Genomic DNA, 25,506 nt, shown 5'->3' on the forward strand with positions numbered 1-25,506 from the left:
CAGAAGAAATGTCCTTAAAATGGGTGTTTCAACATGACAATGACCCAAAACATCTTGGTTACAGACAAACAAGATTGAGGTAATAGAGTGGCCAGCCCAATCCCCTGACTTCAATCCCATAGAGAACTTGTGGGCTCACATCTGAAGCTCGTTTTTTTTTTTAGGCAAAACCCAAAATTGCAGAAGAACTGTGGAATGTAGTCTAATCATCCTGGACTGGAATACCTGTTCAGAGGTGCCAGAAGTTGGTCGACTCCATGCAACACAGATCTCGGAAACAATTGTTCTGCCACTAAATATTAGTTCAGTAATTTAAAGTAAAGTGAAACCTCAAACATTTTTTCATGTTATACAGGTGCTGGTCATAAAATTAGAATATCATGAAAAAGTTGATTTATTTTAGTAATTCCATTCAAAAAGTGAAACTTGTATATTATATTCATTCATTACACACAGACTGATATATTTCAAATGTTTATTTCTTTTAATGTTGATGATTATAACTGACAACTAATGAAAACCCCAAATTCAGTATCTCAGAAAATTAGAATATTGTGACAAGGTACAATATTGAAGACACCTGGTGCCACACTCTAATCAGCTAATTAACTCAAAACACCTGCAAAGGCCTTTAAATGGTCTCTCAGTCTAGTTCTGTAGGCTATACAATCATGGGGAAGACTGCTGACTTGACAGTTGTCCAAAAGACGACCATTGACACCTTGCACAAGGAGGGCAATACACAAAAGGTCATTGCTAAAGAGGCTGGCTGTTCACAGAGCTCTGTGTCCAAGCACATTAATAGAGGCGAAGGGAAGAAAAAGATGTGGTAGAAAAAAGTGTACAAGCAATAGGGATAACCGCACCCTGGAGAGGATTGTGAAACAAAACCCATTCAAAAATGTGGGGGAGATTCACAAAGAGTGGACTGCAGCTGGAGTCAGTGCTTTAAGAACCACCACGCACAGACATATGCAAGACATGGGTTTCAGCTGTCGCATTCCTTGTGCCAAGCTACTCTTGAACAAGAGACAGCGTCAGAAGCGTCTCGCCTGGGCTAAAGACAAAAAAGCTGCTGAGTGGTCCAAAGTTATGTTCTCTGATGAAAGTAAATTTTGCATTACCTTTGGAAATCAAGGTCCCAGAGTCTGGAGGAAGAGAGGAGAGGCACAGAATCCACGTTGTTTGAGGTCCAGTGTAAAGTTTCCACAGTCAGTGATGGTTTGGAGTGCCATGTCATCTGCTGGTGTTGGTCCACTGTGTTTTCTGAGGTCCAAGGTCAACGCAGCCGTCTACCAGGAAGTTTTAGAGCACTTCATGCTTCCTGCTGCTGACCAACTTTATGGAGATGCAGATTTCATTTTCCAACAGGACTTGGCACCTGCACACAGTGCCAAAGCTACCAGTACCTGGTTTAAGGACCATGGTATCCCTGTTCTTAATTGGCCAGCAAACTCGCCTGACCTTAACCCCATAGAAAATCTATGGGGTATTGTGAAGAGGAAGATGCGATATGCCAGACCCAACAATTCAGAAGAGCTGAAGGCCACTATCAGAGCAACCTGGGCTCTCATAACACCTGAGCAGTGCCACAGACACACATTGCTGCACTAATCCAGGCAAAAGGAGCCCCAACTAAGTATTGAGTGCTGTACATGCTCATACTTTTCATGTTCATACTTTTCAGTTGGCCAACATTTCTAAAAATCCTTTTTTTGTATTGGTCTTAAGTAATATTCAAATTTTCTGAGATACTGAATTTGGGGTTTTCATTAGTTGTCAGTTATAATCATCAACATTAAAAGAAATAAACATTTGAAACAATCAGTCTGTGTGTAATGAATGAATATAATATACAAGTTTCACTTTTTGAATGGAATTACTGAAATAAATCAACTTTTTCATGATATTCTAATTTTATGACCAGCACCTGTAGATACATTTTCGGAGTTTTTAAAGAAAAATGCTGGCACTGCTATTTTTTTGAACAGCCTAATATTCATTTTTCTTAATTTTCTGTAAAGGATGAACACAAACTGGCTAAATTTTGTTAATGTTTTGATTTAGAATTGAAAGTGTAGTATTTTCAGTGCAATTTGCATTTATGGAAATAAAAATTATTATAATGATTTTGTGCTTCATTCGCTTTTTTAAAATCACTGCTATATTTTTGAACACCACTGTATCTCCCGCCTCTCAACTATAGGCATTTCTGACACTGCTCTCTCCTGATTTATTTTGTATCTCACCAATAGAATCCATTTTGTTGCTTTAGGCAAAATCCTGTGCTGTTACCTAAAGAGTTCCTCAGGGCTCCATCCTAGGCCCATCCTTATATTTATCATTTAATGGAGGCTACAATACCTAAAATAATAAGAAACTGTTCTTAAAATGGTAAATTATTTCCTGATTCATTTTGGGCAAAGTAGCAAGCCTCAACCCATGCTTGCTCATAAATTACTGGGCCTCCTTATACCTAGGCTTCACCTGCTTAGAATGTCAATTTGCCTTTATTTCAAACCATGTTGCAGACATCACTTTTAGAAGTACTTTTTTTAAAGTAACATTTACAAAGATAATCTCACATTGTCACCTTTGTTTAGATACAGGTCAGGAAGGGAGGATGTAAAATCACTGCTTTGTTTAAAATTAGATTTTTGTGGCAACACCACAAAGTTAAGTCATAATTTATATTTAGCATAAAAGTAAGGTATGCAGTTGCTTGTAAGCAGTTGTTCTGCTAATACACTGAAGAGATGATGCCTGGTGCACAACGCCTTTCACTGGCTAAAAAAGCTGCAACCAAACACACTTGCTCTGTGCATAAAAAACATACTTGCTCTGTTCAACAGTTCCATTTTACATGGTTCCAAAAGGGAGTCTCAGCATGTACAGAGGATCACACAGCTGATGGTCAGTTGTGTCTGTTGAGTGCCCAGCCAGGCCAGTGGCACAGCCAAGACTCAAACTCGAGAGAAGTCTTTGAAATGGTGGGCTAGAATAAAAACTACTGTGCCACCAGAATGAATAACATGAATAACCTCCATACACTAAATGACAAAAGTACGTAGACACCTGACCATAAACATATTTGACATCCTATTCCATATCAAGGTTGGTCTCCTGCCATTTGCAAGTATAACAGCCTCAACTCTGCATTTTAAAGTGTGTTAGTGGGAATTCATGCTTACTCAGTTTTTAAAAAAAGCATTTATTAGGCTAGACACTGATGTTGGACAAAATGACCTGGCTTGCAATTACCATTCTTATTAATTCCAAAGGTATTAAACCTTGTCTTTATGGACCTCAATTTGTGCACAGGATAGTGTACAAAAGAAAGAATATTGTATATGCGGTTAACATGCATAAAAAAAATACCCTAACAGTCACAGGCAAAAACCTAAACATATCGGGTAAAGAAAATTATACGCAGAATTTATCTGCTACAAATTCCTTGGTCATTACTGTTTTTGACAATCAAAAGTCGAAGCTGCTTCTTTATCTTTGTAAATGTGGCTAAGATGTTCAACAAGTCCCTCTAATTCTGGGTTGCCCCCTAATTCAGCTATAAGTCGGTATGCCTCTCTTTCCAATTCACACAGAGTCTGCCTAGTGTATCTAAATGAGCCCACCTTCTCTAGATAATCTACACAGTAACGTTTGACATCTTCATCCTCAGTACGCTGCCGCAGGATATTCTGCACCTGTGTGCTATGAGGCTGTGAACGGATCGCATGGATGGTGGGAAATGAGAATTTGCCCTCAGTCAAGTCCTCACAGAAGCTCTTGTTGGCACCATATTCCTGCGAGCACAGGTTGGCGTAGTCATCACGTATCTGAAACAGTAGGCCTAATGTATCAAGTAGGGGTTTGAGGTCATATCGGCACACAGAGAAGAGCTGCATCAGACCTACAGCCAGGCCAAATAAACCTCCGGTCTTGCGAAGAACCATGCAACGATACTCTGCCTCAGTTGGACATGTATACGTGTCACGCCAGTGAATGTCTAATCCCTGACCCCGGTGTAGCTCAAGAAGCTGCCGTGTAAAAACTCTCACTGCCTCAGGATGCTCCAGCATCAGTACTTTCTCCAGGCCTAAGAAATACACATAGTTGGCAGAGTTAATAACAGACGGCACACCATAAATGCTGTGTGCCACGGGGAAGCCGCGTCGCAGCTTTGATCTGTCCTCAATGTCATCAATCAGAAGGCTGGCATTGTGCAGCATCTCGGTCACCTCAGTGATTAACTGTCAGACAAGAAAAAATATAAACAATAACATGGTATGATAAATAAATTTTTTCTTAGTTCAAATACCAAAAAAAAAAAAAAACCTTTGAAAGCACACACACAAACTAACACACATACACTTACATACTTAATTGCACACATACTTACACTGTGACACATAATTACTTGCATATATACACACTCATACGATCATACACACACACTCACTACAGTGCACATACACTCACCTGCACCCACACACACACACACATACACTCACACACACATGCACATACACACACTCACACCCACAATGCACACACACACACACACTCACACCGACTTGCACATGCGCACACATATACACACACTCGCGCACACACACACAACCAAAACAGTCTTGATCCCTGGACTCATGCAACCGCTTAGTGACTGTATTACTTGCATCTTTGCACAATATTGCACCTTTGCACAAGATTGCATTTTACACCTTACTGTTTTTATATCTCTGCTGCTATAAAAACCCTATGCTGCTAACTGTATATCAGAATATGTTTTTACCTCACTTATCATTTACTCAGTACCATGTACTGGCCATCACTACACTTGTCTAGTCTCCTCTAATTATCTTTTTTAGGTTAGGAATGTCTTTTGTATTTATGGTACTGTTGTTTATCTGCACTGTGTATTGTATTGTCCTGCACTTTTTGTTCTATGTTGCACCCAGGTCCTGGAGAAATGTTGTTTCGTTTCAATATTCACTTGTATATAGCTGAGATTACAATAAAGCCTTTCTTGAACTTGAACTCTTGAGATGATGTTACCAACATCAGCAAAAAAGTATTCAAAATTTAATAAGAATTGTGCACACAGCAATAACATTATGAAAGTTATTTAAACATCTAAAGACATATGTAACTGAAGGTTTATTTAAATTGTGACTGTTGTTTAGTACATGTATATTTGTCCTGATTATCTATCTCAGGAAATAACAGACATGGGGAATTATTCAGAAATTTCAGTAACAAAAGTCTTTAGACCAGGTTAAGGTTTTTTTTTTTTTTTTTTTTAAACCAGGCAAAACTCAAGTTTTACTACTTTTCGCACATTTTCCTTGGTCTGTTTTCTATACGCTGTAAGGATGGAGTATACTCCAATTATGAAACTTTAGCTAATTTAATAAAATATAAAAAAAAACTAAACTATAATGTCACAGAATTTGCATCATTTTTAAATAGGAATGTCCTTACCTGAAGTTTATCCTCTGGTACATTAAGCCAGTGATTAAAAGCTTGGGACAGCTTAGTTCGGATTTGTTTTCCTGGGAATTCAGAAAGAAATACATTATAAAAGCATCCAAATGTTTAATGGTTAACTCATTCTAAAATGATAATCAGAATTTGTTTGGTGTATTTCTTTAAAAAAAAAAAAAATTTAGCACGTCCAATTTCGTCCCATCTATCATCCTCTCATTAGTGCGGATTCCTGCTCCTGATTGGGGCTGACGAGGCCGTTCCACGCCTCCTCCAAAACGTGCACAGCCAATCGACCGTCTTATCACCCACACTTGACGAGTGTAGCGTGGCAGAGTACTGTGCACGGAGGATCACACACTCCGCCACACCCCCTTCCGTCTCCATACAGGCGCCACCAACCAGCCTAAAATGTAACCATTAAAAATGTAATTGTCCTAATACGCCATGTATGCCCTTGAGGCATGTTCATGGCAGGAAAGGCTGTGATTTGTCTTTTACAGGTTAACAAAAGGCAGGGAGTCGCTATTCTGTTAAATATTAGTGAAGTTATGTCTGTAGTCTATGTATGTCTATTATGTGTTGCTTTAGTTTTGTTATTGATAGGAATTTAAGGAATCTCTCTGCTTTTGTGTTGTTGAACAGTTCTTTAATGGTCTATGCTGTTAAGCCTGAGTTATACTTTCGCATCTGAGCGTAGCGTTCGACTCAGCACATAACCTGTGAGAATGGCAGAAGCATTTGTACTTGATGCGTCATTCGTTGCAGTTTTCTCCGAATCTGTTCCACGAGAGCTCCTTCAAAATCGTCCATTCTGCTGAAGCTCGGCGCGCGCGATACGTGCAAAGTTTCAAAAATCGAGAGATTTATAAAATTATAAAACCCCTACATAATAAAAACCCTTAATTAGCTTCAGCTGCCATGTTATATAAACACCAACCAAAGATTAAAATGTTCAAGGTGTGTTGCAACTAGGGCTGGGCGATTTTCACGATTAATTCGGTTAATTCGCATGAACGTTTTCACCCGATGTTAGAATGTGACAATCGCGATTGTTTACATACTTTATATTTTAATTAAAATACCAACATGTCACGAAGCAGAAACTGACCAGACGCCCGCGGAATATAAATCAGGGAAAGTTTAAGGGCGAAAACAGTGTACAAAATCTGGTAGAGTCCAAAACCAGCGAAAACCAAAACAGTAAACGGAAGACAACAAGGATTATACACGGTAACGGTTAGATTCAGTAATAAGGAGCGCAAACACGATCGGCAAAACGAGACACAAACAGAAGAGTTTAATTAAGATTCACTGAATCAAACACCGCTGAACTGAATCAAAATACGGAGCCGATGAGCGCGATCAGGATTGGCTGGAAAGTAACGAGTTACATTTACTCACGTTACTGTAATTGAGTCGTTTTTTTTGTGTACTTGTACTTTTTAAAGTAGATTTTACAGCCTGTAATTTTACTTTTACTTAAGTAAGTTTTGTACTAAGAATTGTAATTCGCTACATTTTAAATCACATCCGTTACCGAGTAAAAAAATCGCGTCTGGGAAACTGCTGCAGTAAATTCTGCGATAGGGAGTCGGATCTTTTGTCTCGGTTCCTTTTAAAGAGCCGTATGTATGTAACGACTCCCAAATGTGCGAATCAATTCCTTTATTTTGGCTTAAAGGGCCGTTCAATAGAATCGAATCATTCTACGACACATAATAGTGGTTAACAGAGTTTGAAAGTTTTATGAGACTAAAATGACACATTACACATCCTTAAATGTTTAAAATGTTGTATCCACCCCCCAAATCACAAGAGGACAAAATCAAAGCTGAGCTGACAGTGATCACTTGATGCCCCCCCATGTAGATACTGATACAGACCCACTCAGTGGTGGAAACAGCACAGTACAGGCTCGTGTTCCTTTTAAGAAACCTGTAAAGAACTTTTTGTAGTTTTTTTCCTAATGTAAGGAGGTTCTGCTGAATATTATTTAAAATAAAAGTTGTTTGTGAGCTATTCTTAGATATAGATAGATAAGGATATAGATAATTTAGATCTATTTTGTTTTAATTATTGTGATATCGTTATTGTTATAAAGTTTGAGTCCCTTAAAAGGATAATTATAGGTGGTGCTGTTACTATTTTTTGCACTTCTGCAGCCTTTAATTACAATGCAAAAAAAAAAATTTGAGTCTTATTTTAATTGCATTATACAAGAACAAAAAAAATCGAAATCGTAATCGACAATTGGGTATAATTTTAAAATAATAATAATTTTTTTTTTTTGCAAAATCGCCCAGCCCTAGTTGCAACCATGGTAAAGATAAAAGAGAAGATAATTTCATGGGTATAATAAGTTTTTTAATACCTTGGACATTTCTACAGACAACATTGTATTGTATGGAAGTTTCAGACTTGGGGTTGCAGCAAACCTGCCTGGCCATAAGAGAAATTTTGTCCAGAGGTCTTAGTGTCTTATTAGGACAATGTTAAAACCCCTGTGCTACTGCAAAACAAAACTGAAACTGTTTAGCCATATGAATCAGCCATTTGTCTTGCACAAGAAGGGCACCCAAGCACACATCCGAGTCAAACAAATTTTGGCTAAACAATCATGACATAAATAATCTTTGGGATTTAAAGAATCAGTTGCAAAATGAAAGCCATCAACCTCAATAAGCTGGAATCTTTTTCACAAGAAATATGTGTGAACATTCCATACAAGGTGTCAGAAGATTTTTTTGCACATATCAGAATTACTTGTTAGATGTTAAGAAAGCAAAAAGATATTCCACCAAGTACTGTGGCTTGAATGGCAATGCACGTAGATAAATATGAAAACTAAATTTTTTATGCATTATTAGAATTGCATATATGTATGTATTTATTTATGTATAAATAAGGATTTTTTCTTTACAAAGACTTCTTGCTGTTTATTTTTATTTAAGTCTTTAGACAAAACTCACAACCACAATCACAGAGCAAACCTAACTACCAACCCAATCACCTAAAAATGCATCAATATGAGAAATCTGGACTGATATATTATGTCTCTCTAACTTTTAGAATGACCTCCATGATCCATATCAGTCTGGCTTCCAGGCAGCACACTCCACAGAAACAGCTCTTGTGGCTGTTACTGAAAAGCTTCATGCAGCCAAAGCAGCCAACTGTCATCGGTCCTCATTCTTCTTGACCTTTCTGCAGCCTTTGACAGTGAATCATAGCATTGTCTTGTCTACACTGTCCAACCTTGGAGTAACTGGTTCGGCCTAGCAATGGATGGCCTCCTACCTGGAAGGGCATTCCTACCAGGTGTCATGGTCCATGCACTATCTCTACTAGTTCCATAAATTAATCTTTAACCCAGGATCTAGTCATCTCTCTTGATGACTCCCAGATCAGACCATCTAATAATGTAAGAAGCCTTGGTGTTACCCTGGATAACCAGCTGACCTTCTCTTCTCATGTAGCCAACATGAAAAAATCATGCCGATTTCTCCTCTACAACATCAGGAAGATTCGGCCATTTCTCTCCATGGAAGCCACTCAGATTCTTGTCCAATAACTTGTAATCTCACGGTTGGACTACTGCAACTCCCTCTTGGCAGGTGCTCCCATGTCCACTATCAAACCCTTGCAACTCATTCAAAATGAAGCTGCTCGCCTGGTTTTTAACCAACCTAAACACTGCCACATCACCCCACTGCTGCTTTCTCTTCACTGGCTTCCTGTAGCTGCACATATTCAGTTTAAAACACTGATGCTTGCCTACAAATCAAAAAATGGACCAGCCCCAAGCTACCTTCAAGGTCTAATAAAACAACCTCCGAGCCACTAGTCTTGCTTTACTTGATCCTCCACCCAGGACTCGAGGAAGACAAGCATCAAGGCTCTTCTCTGTACTTGTACCGAAGTGGTGGAACAAGCTTCCCTTGTCTGTCCGAACATCTGAGTCTCTTGCTGTCTTTAAAAGATGATTAAAAACCCACGTCTTTACTAAGCGCTTAAGCTGACACGTGCTTACTTACTAATGTTCTTATTCATTTCTTGCAAAAAAAATATATAGTTTTTGTTCTAACAGGGTTTCAGCAGATTTATATTCTTGGACTGTTGTCTACTTAAACTCGAGTAAGGTAATGTCTACTATGGAATCACTTCTGTAAGTCGCTCTGGATAAGAGCGTCTGCTAAATGCCAAAAATGTAAATATCTCCCTATCTTAGATCACATTACATGCCAAAGTCAAAACTGATATGTACAAAAGTATCAAATCTTGGGAATGATCTGCTTATTTCTTACTTTTAACACTGTTACTTTTCTAACTTATAAAGTAAAGTAAAAACTTTTCCAGTAAAAATAAAGCATGGGACAGCAGCAGGTGAGCATTTCCTTCCTGTACTTTCAATGTAGTCATTTCCAGCAGGCAGCTGATATTGCATTTGTACCAGTAATAGTGAACCTCATATACCACCCTTTCTCAGGCTTGGTGTAGGACTGAGATTCCTACTCTGAGAATGTGCATTAGACTGCTGCAACACCCAGGCAGCCCAATTACTCCCAAATTTTTTGATGTTTTTATTATTATTTTTAATAATGTTTGATTTGGGATACAGCACCTGTTTTTTTCCAGAGACATATTTTTTTGTTTAGCACAGAAATGTTATCTTTTACCATAAAAGTTTTTATTCTTCCTTCTAAATATCCTCATAAGCTTTGTTCAAAATTAAATAATGTATAGTAAATGATGCATTGCTAAATTAAAACATGCATAATATAAACACTTTGAACAGAAAATGCTTAAAATACTAGTATGTAATTTAAGCGAAGTATAGTTTGTTCAGACTGCTGCTATCACAATCTATTGTTGCAATACTGGCACTACCATAAATGCAGGTACTGCACTTGGGTGTAAAAACACAATAAAAAAATACAGAAAAATTCCAGATACACACGCCTTATGTACACATTTTAATCCAGTCCTAGCTGGATCCTAACTTTTTCCCAGCTGCTCCCATATTTAGGAGTAGCCACAGCTTCTGGTCGTGACCTGAATTGGCACAGTTTTTCCTTTATTTTGAGCATGATTTGTTTCTTGTAGTTCATTAAACACTAAACTGAAAAAACATGATAAAATGTTCAATATCGTAAATATCATGAGGTTTTGATCTGCAACTACGACCCAATCCAAAGTGTGAGCGCATGTTAAGTTTTCATTCTCACCTGGTAGCTGTAGCAAGTATTTGTATGGTTCTAGTAAAATCCTTTCTGTTGCTGCTTCCTCAATGTTGTCCATCCCTTATTATTTCCACAAATAAAGCAAATCTGTAATGAAAACCATAAATAGCGGTCAGATACAAATACCATTCCTACAAATCGCTTTATCTAGAAATTTTAAAATGTGTTAAACTTGTTGGTTAACTTGAAAATGTGTTAAATATTTTTTTTCCTATAGCTTACTAAACAAAAGTGGCATCAGTTAGGTTTTGCATTCGAATAGTTTTTTCAATAGATTTTTTCCCAATTGTCCTCCCAGTCTAGGGTTGGGCGATATTGCCGATTTTCATACCGTCATACCTTGTTCAGGAAATACCGCGGTATACGGTATTACCGCGGGGGGGTCGACGACAAACTTTACAGTGTACACACGAGTGTAATTACAATATTTCAATGTTTTATTATAAAAAGATTTAACAATCTGAACGTCAAACATTGCTTATCTTGTCTGATCTATAATAAATACGCATAAGTATAAATGCATGTGTATCAATTACACTTTAACCCAAACATTAACACATAACATTTTGGCATTGTAATCTCTCTCTGCCCACACAAAACAGAATAATAGCAGGCTACACACTTCAATATATTTCAAAAGTTAACTGCTTAGTTTATAGTTACAGATATTTCTTAAAAGTGTATGAACGTGTACGATTAGTTATGCCTGTAATCCAGAATTAAGTTCTATACCGTAACAAAAAATATGAATGTAAATGTTCATGTTGCGATGACTGTGATGTAAAATAATGTTAAAATAATTCAAAGTCCAAACATTTAAGTGGTTAACGAGAACGCTACTTTAAATGTCACACAAGCTCAGCGCAAAACACGAGCACAGAAACGGTACAAATCCGATCTATTCCCTACACACTCGCTCCCTACGCCCTATAGTGCACTTAACATTCTTAAAGGGCCAGACAGTATATTTTATAATTCACATTACACGACAGGTGAGACGTTCTTTTTTCTTAATATAGCGCTTTTATTTAGGAAAAAATAGTTCTTACATAGGCAGGAAAATCTATGGCAGACAAGAGTCAGAACAGCGGATTGAGCGTAACGTTATTATTACTGTTTGCTCCTTTTTCTCAACACTTGTGCTCGAATTACACTGAAGATATATTTAGTAAATAAGTACATGTCCGCGCATGCACGCGCTTGTGTTCATTTCCGGTTGAACTGATGAAAAATGTTGATTTTGAAAAATTAAAAGATGAGCCGTTTTTCAGTTTCTGCTTGTTAGCTCACAGCTAACGCTAGCCAGTGTGGCTCTTCACTCGTCTCTCTGTGTTATCAGCTTACACCAGTGAGAACCCCATAGCCAATCAGCGAGCTCCAACCGCCTACCACTCCCACCCCTCCCTCACTGTGGATGCGCGCATGTCCTAAAGTCTCAGTTTTCAAGGTAAACCTGAAGCAGAAATTTGGGGCTTCACATTTAAAAAATACCGTCACCATTTTTGAATACCGTCACCATTTTTGAATACCGCGGTATACGGTAATATCGTCATACCGCCCAACCCTATCCCAGTCTATTCATGTCCAATTATCTGATTGCAGTTTGCCTCCACTCTACAGCCGGTGACTTCCACTCCTGACCAAGGAGATCCGTGACTAACACACAACCCCTCTGACTGCATCTTTTCACTTGCGTGAGATTAGTTAATATGTGACTCAGTCTCGCACATGGAAAGCCACGCACTGATCTCCATCATCCCTCAGCTCTGACACAGGCGCCATCGATTAGCCAGCTGACAAGGTTCGAGATATCAGCTATGGTGTGCTAGCACGCTTTACTACTGTGCCACCTAAACATTTTTATATGTTCGGAGTGTAAAAATCCCTGTCAGTACATAGTGTTTTACCTGCATTCGCAAATAAAAAAAAAAAAAGGGTGAATGTGATAGACGCACTGCACTGCAAGTGGCTACAGAAATCCAGTTTCTGCTTATTCTGGTGCCCCCTGCTACTAGCAAGACAAGGCAATAATTAATGCAATTAGTAACCACTAGTAAAATAAGAATGGTTTAATTACCTTATACTATTTATTATTTACTATTTACATATTCTTATTTCTTACTTACTATTGTTGTATTATAGTTTTGTATTAATAGAATTTTCTAACTCTATACACTATTTACATTAAATTTACATTTGCAGTATTTAGCAGATGCCCTTGACCAGCTTTAACCAGCAACCTACTGATTACTAGCCCAGTACCTTAACTGCTGAGCTACCACTGCCCTTATATCAGCAAAGCCTTGTTTAATTAAAACTAGTGACGTTTGATTAAAAAGTGCCCCCCTCCCAATTAGGAGCTACACAAGAGGCATATACAACAGTTTTTAGCAAAGGGGCATTAGAAATGAGCAAATAACATCAGACAGCCAATGCTATGTTAATGCCAATGGATGCCAATATTATCTATAATTATTCAGAGATCAAGGTCCTATATAAAAGTAAAATCTGCTTTACACTTTGTAAAAAAAAAAAACTACATTTTGAACTACAAAATTATTCTGCTCACCTTGTTAATGTTCTTCTACTGTTCTACATTAATGCCATGTTCACCATGGTATGACATTTTTACAACATAAAAGAAAAAGAGGAAGGTCTTAATTTGTCATTTATAAATATACATGTGTATAGTACAATTAAACTCTTTTTCCGCATATCCCAGCTTGTTTGGAAGCTGGGGTCAGAGCGCAGTGTCAGCCATTGTACGGCGCCCCTGGAGCAGACAGGGTTTAAAGGCCTTGCTCAAGTGGTTGAATAGCAGAGCCTAGATTTGAACCAACAATCTTATGACTGATAGCCCAAAACTCCACCCACTAAGCTACCACTGTCCTTGGAAAGACTGAAAATATGAAATATGGATATTTAAAATATATGAAATATTTATACAGCCCAGGGACGTGCGGTCAGGGGAGGCCTCACCTGTTATCATGAAAAGTAAAAAACAATCTATAATAAAATAATATTAATATTTGTCCACTGATCTGTGCTATAGATGTAATTTCTGAATGACTACAATTCATTCAAATCATTTTTAAAATCAACATTGCTGAATTTGCATGTTTCTTGTTCAAATACAGGGAGAAACGCGATGTGAGGCAGTAAGGAACTGGAAATCTTTCCACCCTTGCACCTCAAAGAGTTATCCTTTCATGGATACTGCTTTTGTACAAAATTATAATTACAATCATCTATCGACCTCAGCTGTTTGATCATTATTTAGTTTTTTTTTCTATTCTGAAATCACCCCCTTTACACTTTTTTCGAATGTGCTACAGGACTGAAATGCAGAAATGAATGTACAGTGTAGGGCTGGGCGATATGGATCAAAAATAATATCTCGATATTTTTTTCTGATTGGCGATATACGATATATATCTCGATATTTTTTTATCCCATAAGGTAATAACAAAAAGACACTTCTGAGACAAAGCTACATGTTCCAATTTTTTTTACAGGCACTTTTATTAATATTCATGCTGGGGAAGCTTCACACAAGAACTATTTTTCCTAAAAAAAAAAAAAAAAAAAAAAAAAAAAAAAAGAGCTATTCCAAGAAAAAAAAAAGTTGTTTTCTAAGGCATCTCCTGTCGTCTAATGTGAATTACAAATATATTGTCTGGCCCTTTAAGAATGTTAAGTGTACTATAGGGCGCAGGGAGCGAGTGTGTAGGGAAGATGTCGGAATGACACGGTTTCCGGCTGAGCTTGTGTGACATTAAAAGTAAAACCCCGTTAAAGTAAACCCCTCGTTAACCCCCCACCCCCCCATGTTTGGACTTTATACATAATTTTATGTATATGTCGCCACAACATTAACATTTACATTAATATTTTCTTTTACTGTATAGAACTCAGTTCTGTAATACAGGCAGAACTAATCGTTCATGTTACTGTGTAACTATTACAACATTTAATGCATTTTAATCAGCGTTCTGCTTCATGCACTTTATTATTATTTAACAGCTTTATTTGTTGTTTAATTGCTGTTTGCTCCTTGTTTACTGCAGTTAGTTCATGCAATTTAATAATGTTTGGTTGTTAATTGGCCGACAACAAGAAATACTATAATAGAAGATAAATAAATAAATGACGTTTCGGACGTCGGGCGATCGTCCAGTATAAACTAACACAACCACGTACAACATCCAGTACAGAAATCACTCCCCATAATGTTTGTTTTTACAGATAGAGCAAATATATGCACATCACATATACAAACACACAAGTCAGAACAACAGGAGATGCGCCGTTACGTTATTATTACTTTCTCAACACTTAATGTGAAGTAAATACATGCATGTCAGCGTGTGCATGCGCTTGTGTTGGTTTTTAAAACGAATAATGACTCGTTTTCTTGTTTTTTAACTTTGGGATTTGAAGTGAAAAACGAATGAAGGTACACGGAGCTGGAACCTTTTGTCTGGACTTGTTTTCGGCGTTCTCTACAGAATACATTATTCTGCTGCTCATCTGACACTTTGAATTCGAACCATCTCCAAATAATTACAAAAAGAGTCATTATTTTTCTTTTCAGTAAGCAGCTCCTCTTCGATAGCTTCTGTCATGTCTTTATCCGTCTCTATGCTATCGCTGCCTGCAGGACTTACTGGTGAAGCGGTGGGGAGGGGCGAGTTGTGGTCAGTGAGGGAGAGGGGCGGGGCAGGTGAACATGTGCAGAGACAAACTGGGAGAAGAGAAAGACGAACTGTCGGATCTAACTGGAACGTAACATCTATATCGATATATGCGATATTGTCTTATCTTATATCGCGTATGAAAATATATCGATATTTTATAAAATCTCGATATATCGCCCAGCCCTAGTACAGTGTATCACAAAAGTGAGTACACCCCTCACATTTCTGCAAATATTTCATTATATCTTTTCATGGGACAACACTATAGACATGAAACTTGGATATAACTTAGAGTAGTCGGTGTACAGCTTGTATAGCAGTGTAGATTTACTGTCTTCTGAAAATAACTCAACACACAGCCATTAATGTCTAAATAGCTGGCAACATAAGTGAGTACACCTCACAGTGAACATGTCCAAATTGTGCCCAAATGTGTCGTTGTCCCTCCCTGGTGTCATGTGTCAAGGTCCCAGGTGTAAATGGGGAGCAGGGCTGTTAAATTTGGTGTTTTGGGTACAATTCTCTCATACTGGCCACTGGATATTCAACATGGCACCTCATGGCAAAGAACTCTGAGGATGTGAGAAATAGAATTGTTGCTCTCCACAAAGATGGCCTGAGCTATAAGAAGATTGCTAACACCCTGAAACTGAGCTACAGCATGGTGGCCAAGGTCATACAGCGGTTTTCCAGGACAGGTTCCACTCGGAACAGGCTTCGCCAGGGTCGACCAAAGAAGTTGAGTCCATGTGTTCGGCGTCATATCCAGAGGTTGGCTTTAAAAAATAGACACATGAGTGCTGCCAGCATTGCTGCAGAGGTTGAAGACGTGGGAGGTCAGCCTGTCAGTGCTCAGACCATACGCCGCACACTGCATCAACTCGGTCTGCATGGTCGTCATCCCAGAAGGAAGCTGACGCACAAGAAAGCCAGCAAACAGTTTGCTGAAGACAAGCAGTCCAAGAACATGGATTACTGAAATGCCCTGTGGTCTGACGAGACCAAGATAAACTTGTTTGGCTCAGATGGTGTCCAGCATGTGTGGCGGCGCCCTGGTGAGAAGTACCAAGACAACTGTATCTTGCCTACAGTCAAGCATGGTGGTGGTAGCATCATGGTCTTGGGCTGCATGAGTGTTGCTGGCACTGGGGAGCTGCAGTTCATTGAGGAAAACATGAATTTCAACATGTACTGTGACATTCTGAAACAGAGCATGATCCCCTCCCTTCGAAAACTGGGCCTCATGGCAGTTTTCCAACACGATAACAACCCCAAACACAACCTCCAAGATGACAACTGCCTTGCTGAGGAAGCTGAAGGTAAAGGTGATGGACTAAACCCAATTGAGCACCTGTGGCGCATCCTCAAGTGGAAGGTGGAGGAGTTCAAGGTGTCTAACATCCACCAGCTCCGTGATGTCATCATGGAGGAGTGGAAGAGGATTCCAGTAGCAACCTGTGCAGCTCTGGTGAATTCCATGCCCAGGAGGGTTAAGGCAGTGCTGGATAATAATGGTGGTCACACAAAATATTGACACTTTGGGCACAATTTGGACATGTTCACTGTGGGGTGTACTCACTTATGTTGCCAGCCATTTAGACATTAATGGCTGTGTGTTGAGTTATTTTCAGAAGACAGTAAATCTACACTGCTATACAAGTTGTACACTGACTACTTGTACACTGAGAAATGTGAGGGGTGTACTCACTTTTGTGATACACTGTATATTAAAAAATTAAATCAAGTTGACCAGACAAAACAGGAACTCCGCCATTGCCAGTTCCAAGCCCAGATGAGAAAGGAGGTGGGTGGGCACAGGGCTAGCAACCCGCCCCGTAAAACCAAACTGCTATGGAAACAACAAGGAAAAGATCATCGATTGCAAATCAGAGCAAGGAAGCGGATCCGACAAGTGTGACAGCGATGGAGGAAACTCACCGTTGTGCCTGATGACGGATACGATTTTCACTGTGAAAATTACTACAAAGATTGGGATGTGGAATGTACAAACTCTTTACAAAACTGGACAACATGCCCAGCTTTTGGAGCTGTTTGATCGATACCAGCTGGATATTCTCGGGATCAGCAAAGTTAGATGACTGAAAGTTTAGAGAAGAAGCAATGGGAAGAAAATGCTGTACTCAGGCCATGACACTGAGTACATGGCGCTTCGTGCCCTGATTGGCTGGAAGCCAATCAATTATCAGATTATTACAGCCAGATTCTCGTCGGCTCACACCAGGACCACAGTCGTCCAAGTCTATGCGCCAACCGAGGAAGCGGACGAAGCGACAAAAGATGAGTTCTACGACGTACTACAATGCATTGTCGATGAGATTCCAAAGCATGACCTCAAGATCTTCATCAGGGACTGGAATGCACAATTCAGCAGTGACTGCTGCAGCTTTAAATCGATCATTGGGCCTTTTGCCTCATCAGCTCGACTGACAGATAACGGGGAAATCTCATTCTGCGTCATTGTGTAGTCCTCGTTATGCCCATATTTGGAGACCCGGGTATAAGTCAGATTTCCTATAGGAAAAATGAATGGGGTTTTCAAAATTCGGCTCTAATGAATCCTGTGCTAAATAAACATGTTCAGAACCCTATATGTTTTGTCCTATGTACATTTTTCTCCTGTACATCACTGGATCCTCTGAATTACAAGGTTTTTAAAGGATCGTAATACTAACAATGCTACACGAAAGCTAATGCTACTGCGCATTAATTAGACATCACTGAACTACACCAATCGAATTCACGGAAAGAGCAGCCCGCTTTTGTTGAGTACAACCAAAAGCGTAACAACCAACCATCATTGCTTTCTACTTTAATGTAGCTACCTACTAAAATATAAACTAAAACTTGTGAATATCACTCCACTGTTACACTGGTGAATCGCGCTGCTTCATGCGGTCATTTAAGAGGCTTATAAAAGAAAAAATAAATAAAAATTTAAGAGGCTTCCAGTCTAGTGACGTCAATTTAGTGCGCAGTAGCATTAGCTTACATGTAGCAATATTCATATTTTGACTCTTTAACGACTTCATAATTCAGAGGATCCAGTGATAATAGACAGAAGAATCTCCATAAAATAAAACAAAACAGCTCTGGAACATTTTTTATGGCTACAGGATGCGAGAGAGGCAATTTGCGAAATCTCCATTCATTTTTCCCATTCAAAATTTCTCTTAGACCCGGGTTACCAGATAAGATAAGATAAGATAAGATAATCCTTTATTAGTCCCACAGTGGGGAAATTCACAGTGTTGCAGCAGCGAAGGGACAGTAAAGCACTCAGTACAAAAAATAGACAATAAAAAGTACAGTGTATAACAATAATAACAATAAAAAGTCAGAAAAAACTCTGAAAAAAACTAAATATTTACAAATAATTACAAATAATAATTGCACATGGGAAAAAATATTGCACATATTGCAAATTGTAATAATTACACGTGGGAAAAGTTGCACATTGTTATGAATAATGAATGTTTTAGAGTGTGTGTGTGATCTGTCTGGAGCAGTGCTGGTTATACAGTCTAACAGCAGCAGGAAGGAAGGACCTGCGATACCGCTCCTTCACACATTTGGGGTGAAGCAGTCTATCACTGAAGGAGCTACCCAGTGCTGCCAGAGTCTCATGCATGGGGTGGGAGTCGTTCTCCAGCATGGATGCCAGCTTGGCTAGCATCCTCCTGTCTCCCACCACCTGCACTGGATCTAAGGGGCTCCCCAGGACAGAGCCGGCCCTCTTAATAAGTTTGTCTAGTCTCTTCCTGTCCGCTGTAGAGATGCTGCTGCCCCAACATACCACTCCATAAAAGATGGCTGATGCCACCACTGTATCAAAAAAAGTCCTCAAGAGTTCCCCCCGCACTCCAAATGACCGCAGTCTCCTGAGTAGGTAGAGTCTGCTCTGACCTTTTTTATAAAGTGCAGTAGTGTTAACTGACCAGTCCAGTTTGTTGTTGAGGTGAACACCCAGGTACTTGTAAGAGTCCACTCTCTCAATGTCCATTCCCTGGATGTTCACCGGTGGCAAGGTGGATCTGCACCTGCGGAAATCCACCACCAGTTCTTTGGTCTTCCCCACGTTTAACTGGAGGTGGTTCTGCAGACACCAGTCCACGAAGTCCTGGATCAGTTCTCTGTACTCGCTGTCCTCGTCATTGTTTATAAGTCAGACAATCGCCGAGTCATCAGAGAACTTCTGGAGGTGACAGTCCGGTGAGCTGTACATGAAGTCAGCCGTGTACAGGGTGAAGAGGAACGGTGCCAAGACCGTTCCCTGAGGGGCCCGTGCTGCTGACCACCATATCAGACACACAGTCCCGTGCCCTCACATACTGTGGTCGGTTAGTGAGGTAGTCCAGTATCCAGTTGGACAGGTGACTGTCCACTCCAACATGATCCAGTTTGTCCTTCAGGAGCCCCGGCCGTATGGTGTTAAAAGCACTGGAGAAATCGAAGAAGGTGATTCTCACAGTGCTCCCAGGTTTCTCCAGGTGCGAAAGAGCTCCGTGTAGCAGATAGATGATGGCATCATCCACCCCGACGCCAGGCTGGTAAGCAAACTGACGAGGGTCCATGGATGGGCTCACCAGAGGGCGGAGGTGGGTAAGGACCAGCCTCTCCAGTGATTTCATCAAATGTGAAGTCAGTGCCACCGGTCTGTAGTTGTTGAGGTCCTTTGGGTGCTGTGTTTTCGGCACAGGTACAACACAAGATGTTTTCCACAGCTGTGGTACTCTTCCCAGCTTCAGACTCAAGTTGAACATGTGCTCAACTACCCCGCACAGCTGATCTGCACAGGACTTGAGGAGCCTGGCACTGATGCCATCTGGACCTGCAGCTTTCTTCACCTTGATTTTCTTCAGCTCATTCCTCACCTGGGCTGTTGTGAAGGACAGGTTGGAGCATGGGGGCTGGGTGTTGGAGTGCATGAATGGAAAGTTAAAGTTGTCAGCAGATGAACCAGTGGGGGGTGGTTGTGATAAGGGCGTGAGTGTGAGAGACGACGGGGGAGGGCAGCAAGTTGGTGGTGCCACAGAAGGGGGATTCAGCCGTAATGTCTGTGTAGGGGGAGGGACAGGTGAGTGATCAAATCTATTGAAGAACAAATTGAGTTCGTTCACCCACTTCTGATCCCCCACCACCTGGGAGTCGAGCTTCTTGTGGCCAGAGATGGTTTTTAGGCCTTTCCAAACTCCGCTGACATTGTTCTGCCGTAGTTCTTCTTCCAACTTCTTCCTGTAGCCAGCTTTCCCCTCTCTGATCTTCCTTCTCAGTTCTCTCTGCACAGCTTTCAGCTCATCCTTATCGCCCGATCTGAAGGCCCTCTTTTTCTTTTTTAGGAGAGCCTTTATGTCAGAGTTTATCCACGGCTTTTGTTGGAGAAACACCGAACAGTCTTGGTAGGAACAGTGTTTTCCACACAGAAGTTGACATAGTCCGTAATGCAATGAGTGAGACTGTCAATGTCCTCCCCATTAGGGTCACACAGTTCTTCCCACACTGTTGTTACAAAACAGTCCTTCAGAGCCTCTTCAGTCTCCTTAGACCATTTCTTAACTGTGCGGGTGACTGCTGGTTCTCTGTGCACAAGGGGTTTGTACACAGGCAGAAGATGAACCAGATTGTGATCAGATCTTCCAAGGGGAGGGAGAGGTGATGAGTTATAAGCCTCCTTAGTGTTGGCATAAAACAAGTCCAGTATTTTATTGTCTCTAGTGTGGCAGGTTACATATTGTGTGAAGGTGGACAGAGTGGAGGATGGAGAAACATGATTAAAGTCTCCTGAGATGAGAAGGAGGGCTTGTGGGTGCTGTGTCTGCAGCCTGCACACAGCTGAGTGCAGGACGTCACAGGCAGCGTCAGCGTTAGCAGAGGGCGGGACATACGCAGCTATCGCGATAACGTGCGAGAATTCCCTCGGGAGATAGTACGGTCTCATGCTAACGGCTAACAGTTCAATGTTCTTACAGCAGATCTGTTCCTTAATAGCGATGTGCCCAGAGTTACACCATCTTTCATTCACAAATACTGCCAGTCCTCCTCCCTTCCTCTTACCGCTCTCCGCTGTCCTGTCCGCTCGGATGAGGTGAAAGCCGTCCAGAGATACGAGCGTGTCCGGGATGAGCGTGTTGAGCCAGGACTCTGTAAACATCATAACGCTACACTCCCGATACTCCCTCTGATGCCGCGTTAGCGCCGTCAGCTCGTCCATCTTATTGGTGAGAGATCTTACGTTCCCCATAATGATGGAAGGAAGAACCGGTTTATAACGTCTCTTTCTATCCCGACGTAGAGCTCCAGCCCGTCTCCCCCGCTTCCTCCTCCTCAGCTCGCGGGGGATGTCATGCCTCTCATGCAGTAGCATAGCTGTGTTGCTAAGCGCTAACAGCTGATCCCTGGTGTAAACAATAGGAGCGTGGCTCCGCACGGGATCTCCAGACACAGTCGTAAACAGCGAAAAAAGTAGTGCAAAAACCAAAACAAGCACAAGTTTGGTGTCCATTGTGCATAAATACAAGTACAAACACTTAGCTAACAAAAAGTAAAACTTAAGTACTTACAAGAAAGGAAAAAAGTAAGAAAAAACTCAAACATGAGCAGGAGCTGTTGCAACAGGCAGCCACCTCCGCGGCGCCATCTTGAAGGATATGGGCATAACAACATGGCGTGGACTACAATATGATGACACGACTTCAGTGGTCTATGACCTTTGCGTAGGGAACACCTACTTTTAGCACAGATCAATCCATAAGAAGACATGGCGCTCACCAGATGGACGCATGTTCAACGAGATCGACCACGTGTGCATTAGCCAGCGATGGAGAACAGCCCTGCAAGATGTCAGGGTCTACCGAAGTGCCGATGTGGGATCTGATCACTACCACATCCACATGAACCTCAAGCTCAAGTTGAAAAGCCATGGAAAGAAGCCGAAGATATACCGCGTGCCACAGAGAAGCTCAAAGATCAGAATTCGGCAGCTTCCTTCGCGCTTCGGCTTTGAAATCGCTTCGAAGTCTTGAACGAAGCGACTGATATGGAAGCCCATTGGACCAGCTTCAAGGAGACAATAAAGGCATGGTGTTGGACAGTGGCAAGGCAAAAGAAAGAAACAATGGATTCAAGACCGAACCTGGGCCTTGATCGATCAGAGAAGCATGGTAAAACAGAAACAAGATCAAGCAAAAAACTCACCGTCATGGAGGCAGCGGCATTGGAATATGTCAATTTGGACCGGACGGTGAAACACAGTTGCAGGCCAGACAAGAAAGATTGGCTTGAGCAGAAGTGCACAGAAGCCCAAAAAGCTGCTGACACCCGTACTCTCTACCGAATAGCAAAATATCTCTCGGGCATCTGGAAGGCATCGTCTGCCCCAATCAAAGATAAAAAACAGAAAGCTCTTGCTGACCAAAGAAGAGCAAGATGCTTGTTGGGTAGAACACTTCCGAGAAACGCTGAATCAACCAAATCCTGCCAGTACCTACAACTTCAAGCAAGAAGAGGCACAAAAACTGCTGCAGGTAGAGGAAGGTGATATCTCTGAAAAAGAAGTTCGCTTGGCAATCAAAGCGCAAAAGACAAACAAGGCGGCTGGCATGGACGAAATCCAACCGGAGCTGCTGAAGTATGGAGGCTCGGCCGTTGTAAGCCAACTCACAAGGCTGTTCAAAGAATGCTGGCGAACTGAAATTGTCCCCAAAGACTGGCAGAAAGGCATCATCGTCAAATTACCGAAGAAGGGCAACACTATGGAGTGCACAAACTGGCGAGGCATTACCCGGCTCTCTGTCCCAGGAAGGTCTTCTGTGCCACTGCCGGACGATATCACCCTGCTGTCGGAAGGTGGACATCATTTCCAGGACCTAACATCCAACAAGTGATGCATATCGGCACCCAAGCTGGCACGCCCAAGACTAAGATCGGTGGACAAGAACTCGAGGAAGTGGAGAGGTTCACATACCTCGGCAGCATCACCGGATGGGATAGAGATGCAGAGACCGACGTCAAATGCTGTACTGGCAAAGCCTCGGCAGTATTTCAACAAATGCGAAATATTTGGTCTTCTGCATCCATCTCGCTTAAAATCTCTATCATCCTCCCGATGGCAGTTTATGCCTCTGAAACGTGGAAAAGTCGGCCAGTGTCACACGAAGGGTGAACGTCTTTCACCAGCGTTGCCTCAGACGAATACTGCACAGCCGATACTTTGACCACAACAAAGAGGTCCTACGATGAAGCAACATGCCCAGCCTCAGCATAACAATCGCACGCCGCCGCTTAAGACTTGCTGGACACATCATCCACATGGACGACAGCCGAAACCCGAAGAAGGCGTTTCGATGGGTTCCACCTAAAGGCCAACGTGGCAGACTGACCTGGCGCCAGACCTTTATCAATGACCTCAAAGCCCCCCAATGCCTCCTAGGATTAAGCTGAAGACCTCGCGATGGACCGTGATCGTTGAAGAGCTCTTGTCGCCCAATAGGCTCATTAGGTTGGGTGGAAAATAAAAAAGAAGACAAAACAGGAAATATCTTAGGTTTACACTTTTTTTTTTTATTGCATTTTCCACACTGTGCTTACTTTTTCTGATTTTCTGATGAAATGTACATTAAATATAACACTTGGATATTAAACTGTGATGTATTTACATTTTGACAAGGTGCTAAAAGTTTTTGCAACCCTAGTAGAGATAGAGAGGTTTTTATTATAGATTTTAAAAAGCCTTGGCTAGTTTTTATTCTACTATTGGCTAGTTCACCCAATGGACATTTAAATAAATTTGCTCCCAAATATACACCATATGGCCAAAGGTATGTTGACAGCTAATCATGAGCTTATTGGACATCTCATTCCAAAACCATTCAAACTAAAATGTTTTTTTTTTTCTCCTTATTTGCAGCTATAACAGTCTTCGCTGTTTTAAAAAGACTTTCAACATTTTGGAATGTGATAATCTGTGCCCATTTGATCAGAAGAGCATTTGTGAGGTCAGACACTGATGCTGGACAGGGCCAGTGTTTAGCAGAGAAAGGTAACTCTGTACAGCCGCCTACTCACTTTGTCAGGAAAACACCTAACACTAACAGGGCAGACACAAAATCTGTTTCTTCCGATCATATATGTAATATAAATGAAATAAGAATCAACAGATAAAGTAGAATATGACATGTGTTGCTACCGTGGATCAGCAAAACATTTAACATGACTTTTAGAAAATGCATTTTCATTTGCCAATACAGTATTGCTTTAAGTAAATGTATAGTGTACCACTTAATATTTTGTATACATGGATATTGGCTTTTACATTACATTTTACTGGTCGAAATCGAACAAATCATGGCGTTAAATGCAACCCTACCCCAGCCTTTATAGACCGTTGATCCAGAAACATTATGAACTTACTTCCTTTCTGTACTTTTCTGTAAAAGCACCCTTTCCTAAGCATGATACTGTGCATATTACTGGTAAGAGGACACCATTTATCTGAGTACCATCAAGTAAAAGTCGGAATTCATTTCATCATGGTTCCTGATAGCAACTGAGCTTACAACAACTTTACATTTGTTTACAAACTCCACATCAACATATAATAGTGAAATGCTGGTTAGAGCTCGTTTTCGCTAATACATCAGTTAGCGAAAACAGTGATAGACTGAGGCAACTGTAGACGTAAACTAATACTGTCAACCGATTAATGCAACGTTAAGTGACCATAATAAAGACTAAGTAATGTCGTTTCGTAAATGTAATAAAGAAAACAAGTGCACCACTCACCTTTCAATGTGAATATTTGTCATCCGAGTTATTCAGTTATCGTTTTTTTTTCTTTCAGATAATAGCGCCCTTGCTACCATTAGCCGGTTTGCCAAAAACAAGTACAGTAGTTTAACAATATTTGCAAATAGTCAATGCTTTGGCCACAGTGATGTCAAAAACTCGGTGGACTTTGTACATCCATGTCATAATTTAAATTCATATATTCAAATTCCACCCATCGTATGTATCTCGGGCTGCATTACTCAGCTGCCAGAAATCCTGCGTGTTCACCCTTCCCTAAA

General features: G+C 40.7%; 2 protein-coding genes across 2 annotated transcripts; one reads left to right on the forward strand and one right to left on the reverse strand.

The window, feature by feature from the left end:
- Nucleotides 1-3,195: 3,195 nt before the first annotated feature.
- Nucleotides 3,196-25,506, reverse strand: ggps1 (geranylgeranyl diphosphate synthase 1). The gene is made up of 4 exons (XM_062995822.1): nt 25,223-25,506; nt 10,713-10,814; nt 5,482-5,552; nt 3,196-4,250 (listed from the first exon to the last, which is right to left on the reverse strand). Exons 2-4 carry the CDS (start codon nt 10,783-10,785, stop codon nt 3,462-3,464), a joined length of 933 nt encoding a protein of 310 aa, XP_062851892.1. The 5' UTR covers nt 10,786-10,814; nt 25,223-25,506; the 3' UTR covers nt 3,196-3,461.
- On the forward strand, nt 17,419-23,325 carry LOC134314747 (uncharacterized). The gene is given in 7 exon segments (XM_062995440.1): nt 17,419-17,898; nt 18,669-18,675; nt 22,145-22,378; nt 22,381-22,522; nt 22,524-22,633; nt 22,636-22,810; nt 22,923-23,325. Coding segments are annotated over 7 exon segments (1,551 nt in total).

Source organism: Trichomycterus rosablanca, chromosome 5 (genome assembly GCF_030014385.1).
Source record: "Trichomycterus rosablanca isolate fTriRos1 chromosome 5, fTriRos1.hap1, whole genome shotgun sequence".
Classification (NCBI taxonomy): domain Eukaryota; kingdom Metazoa; phylum Chordata; class Actinopteri; order Siluriformes; family Trichomycteridae; genus Trichomycterus; species Trichomycterus rosablanca.

Bases quoted from the DNA above. Each gene is read 5' to 3' on its own strand.
- ggps1 (XM_062995822.1), bottom strand. From the start codon at position 10,785: ATGGACAACATTGAGGAAGCAGCAACAGAAAGGATTTTACTAGAACCA. The intron at 5,553-10,712 runs GTGAGAATGAAA...CTGAATTCCCAG, and splicing joins ATACTTGCTACAGCTACCAG to GAAAACAAATCCGAACTAAG. The intron at 4,251-5,481 runs GTAAGGACATTC...CTTGTCTGACAG, and splicing joins TACCAGAGGATAAACTTCAG to TTAATCACTGAGGTGACCGA.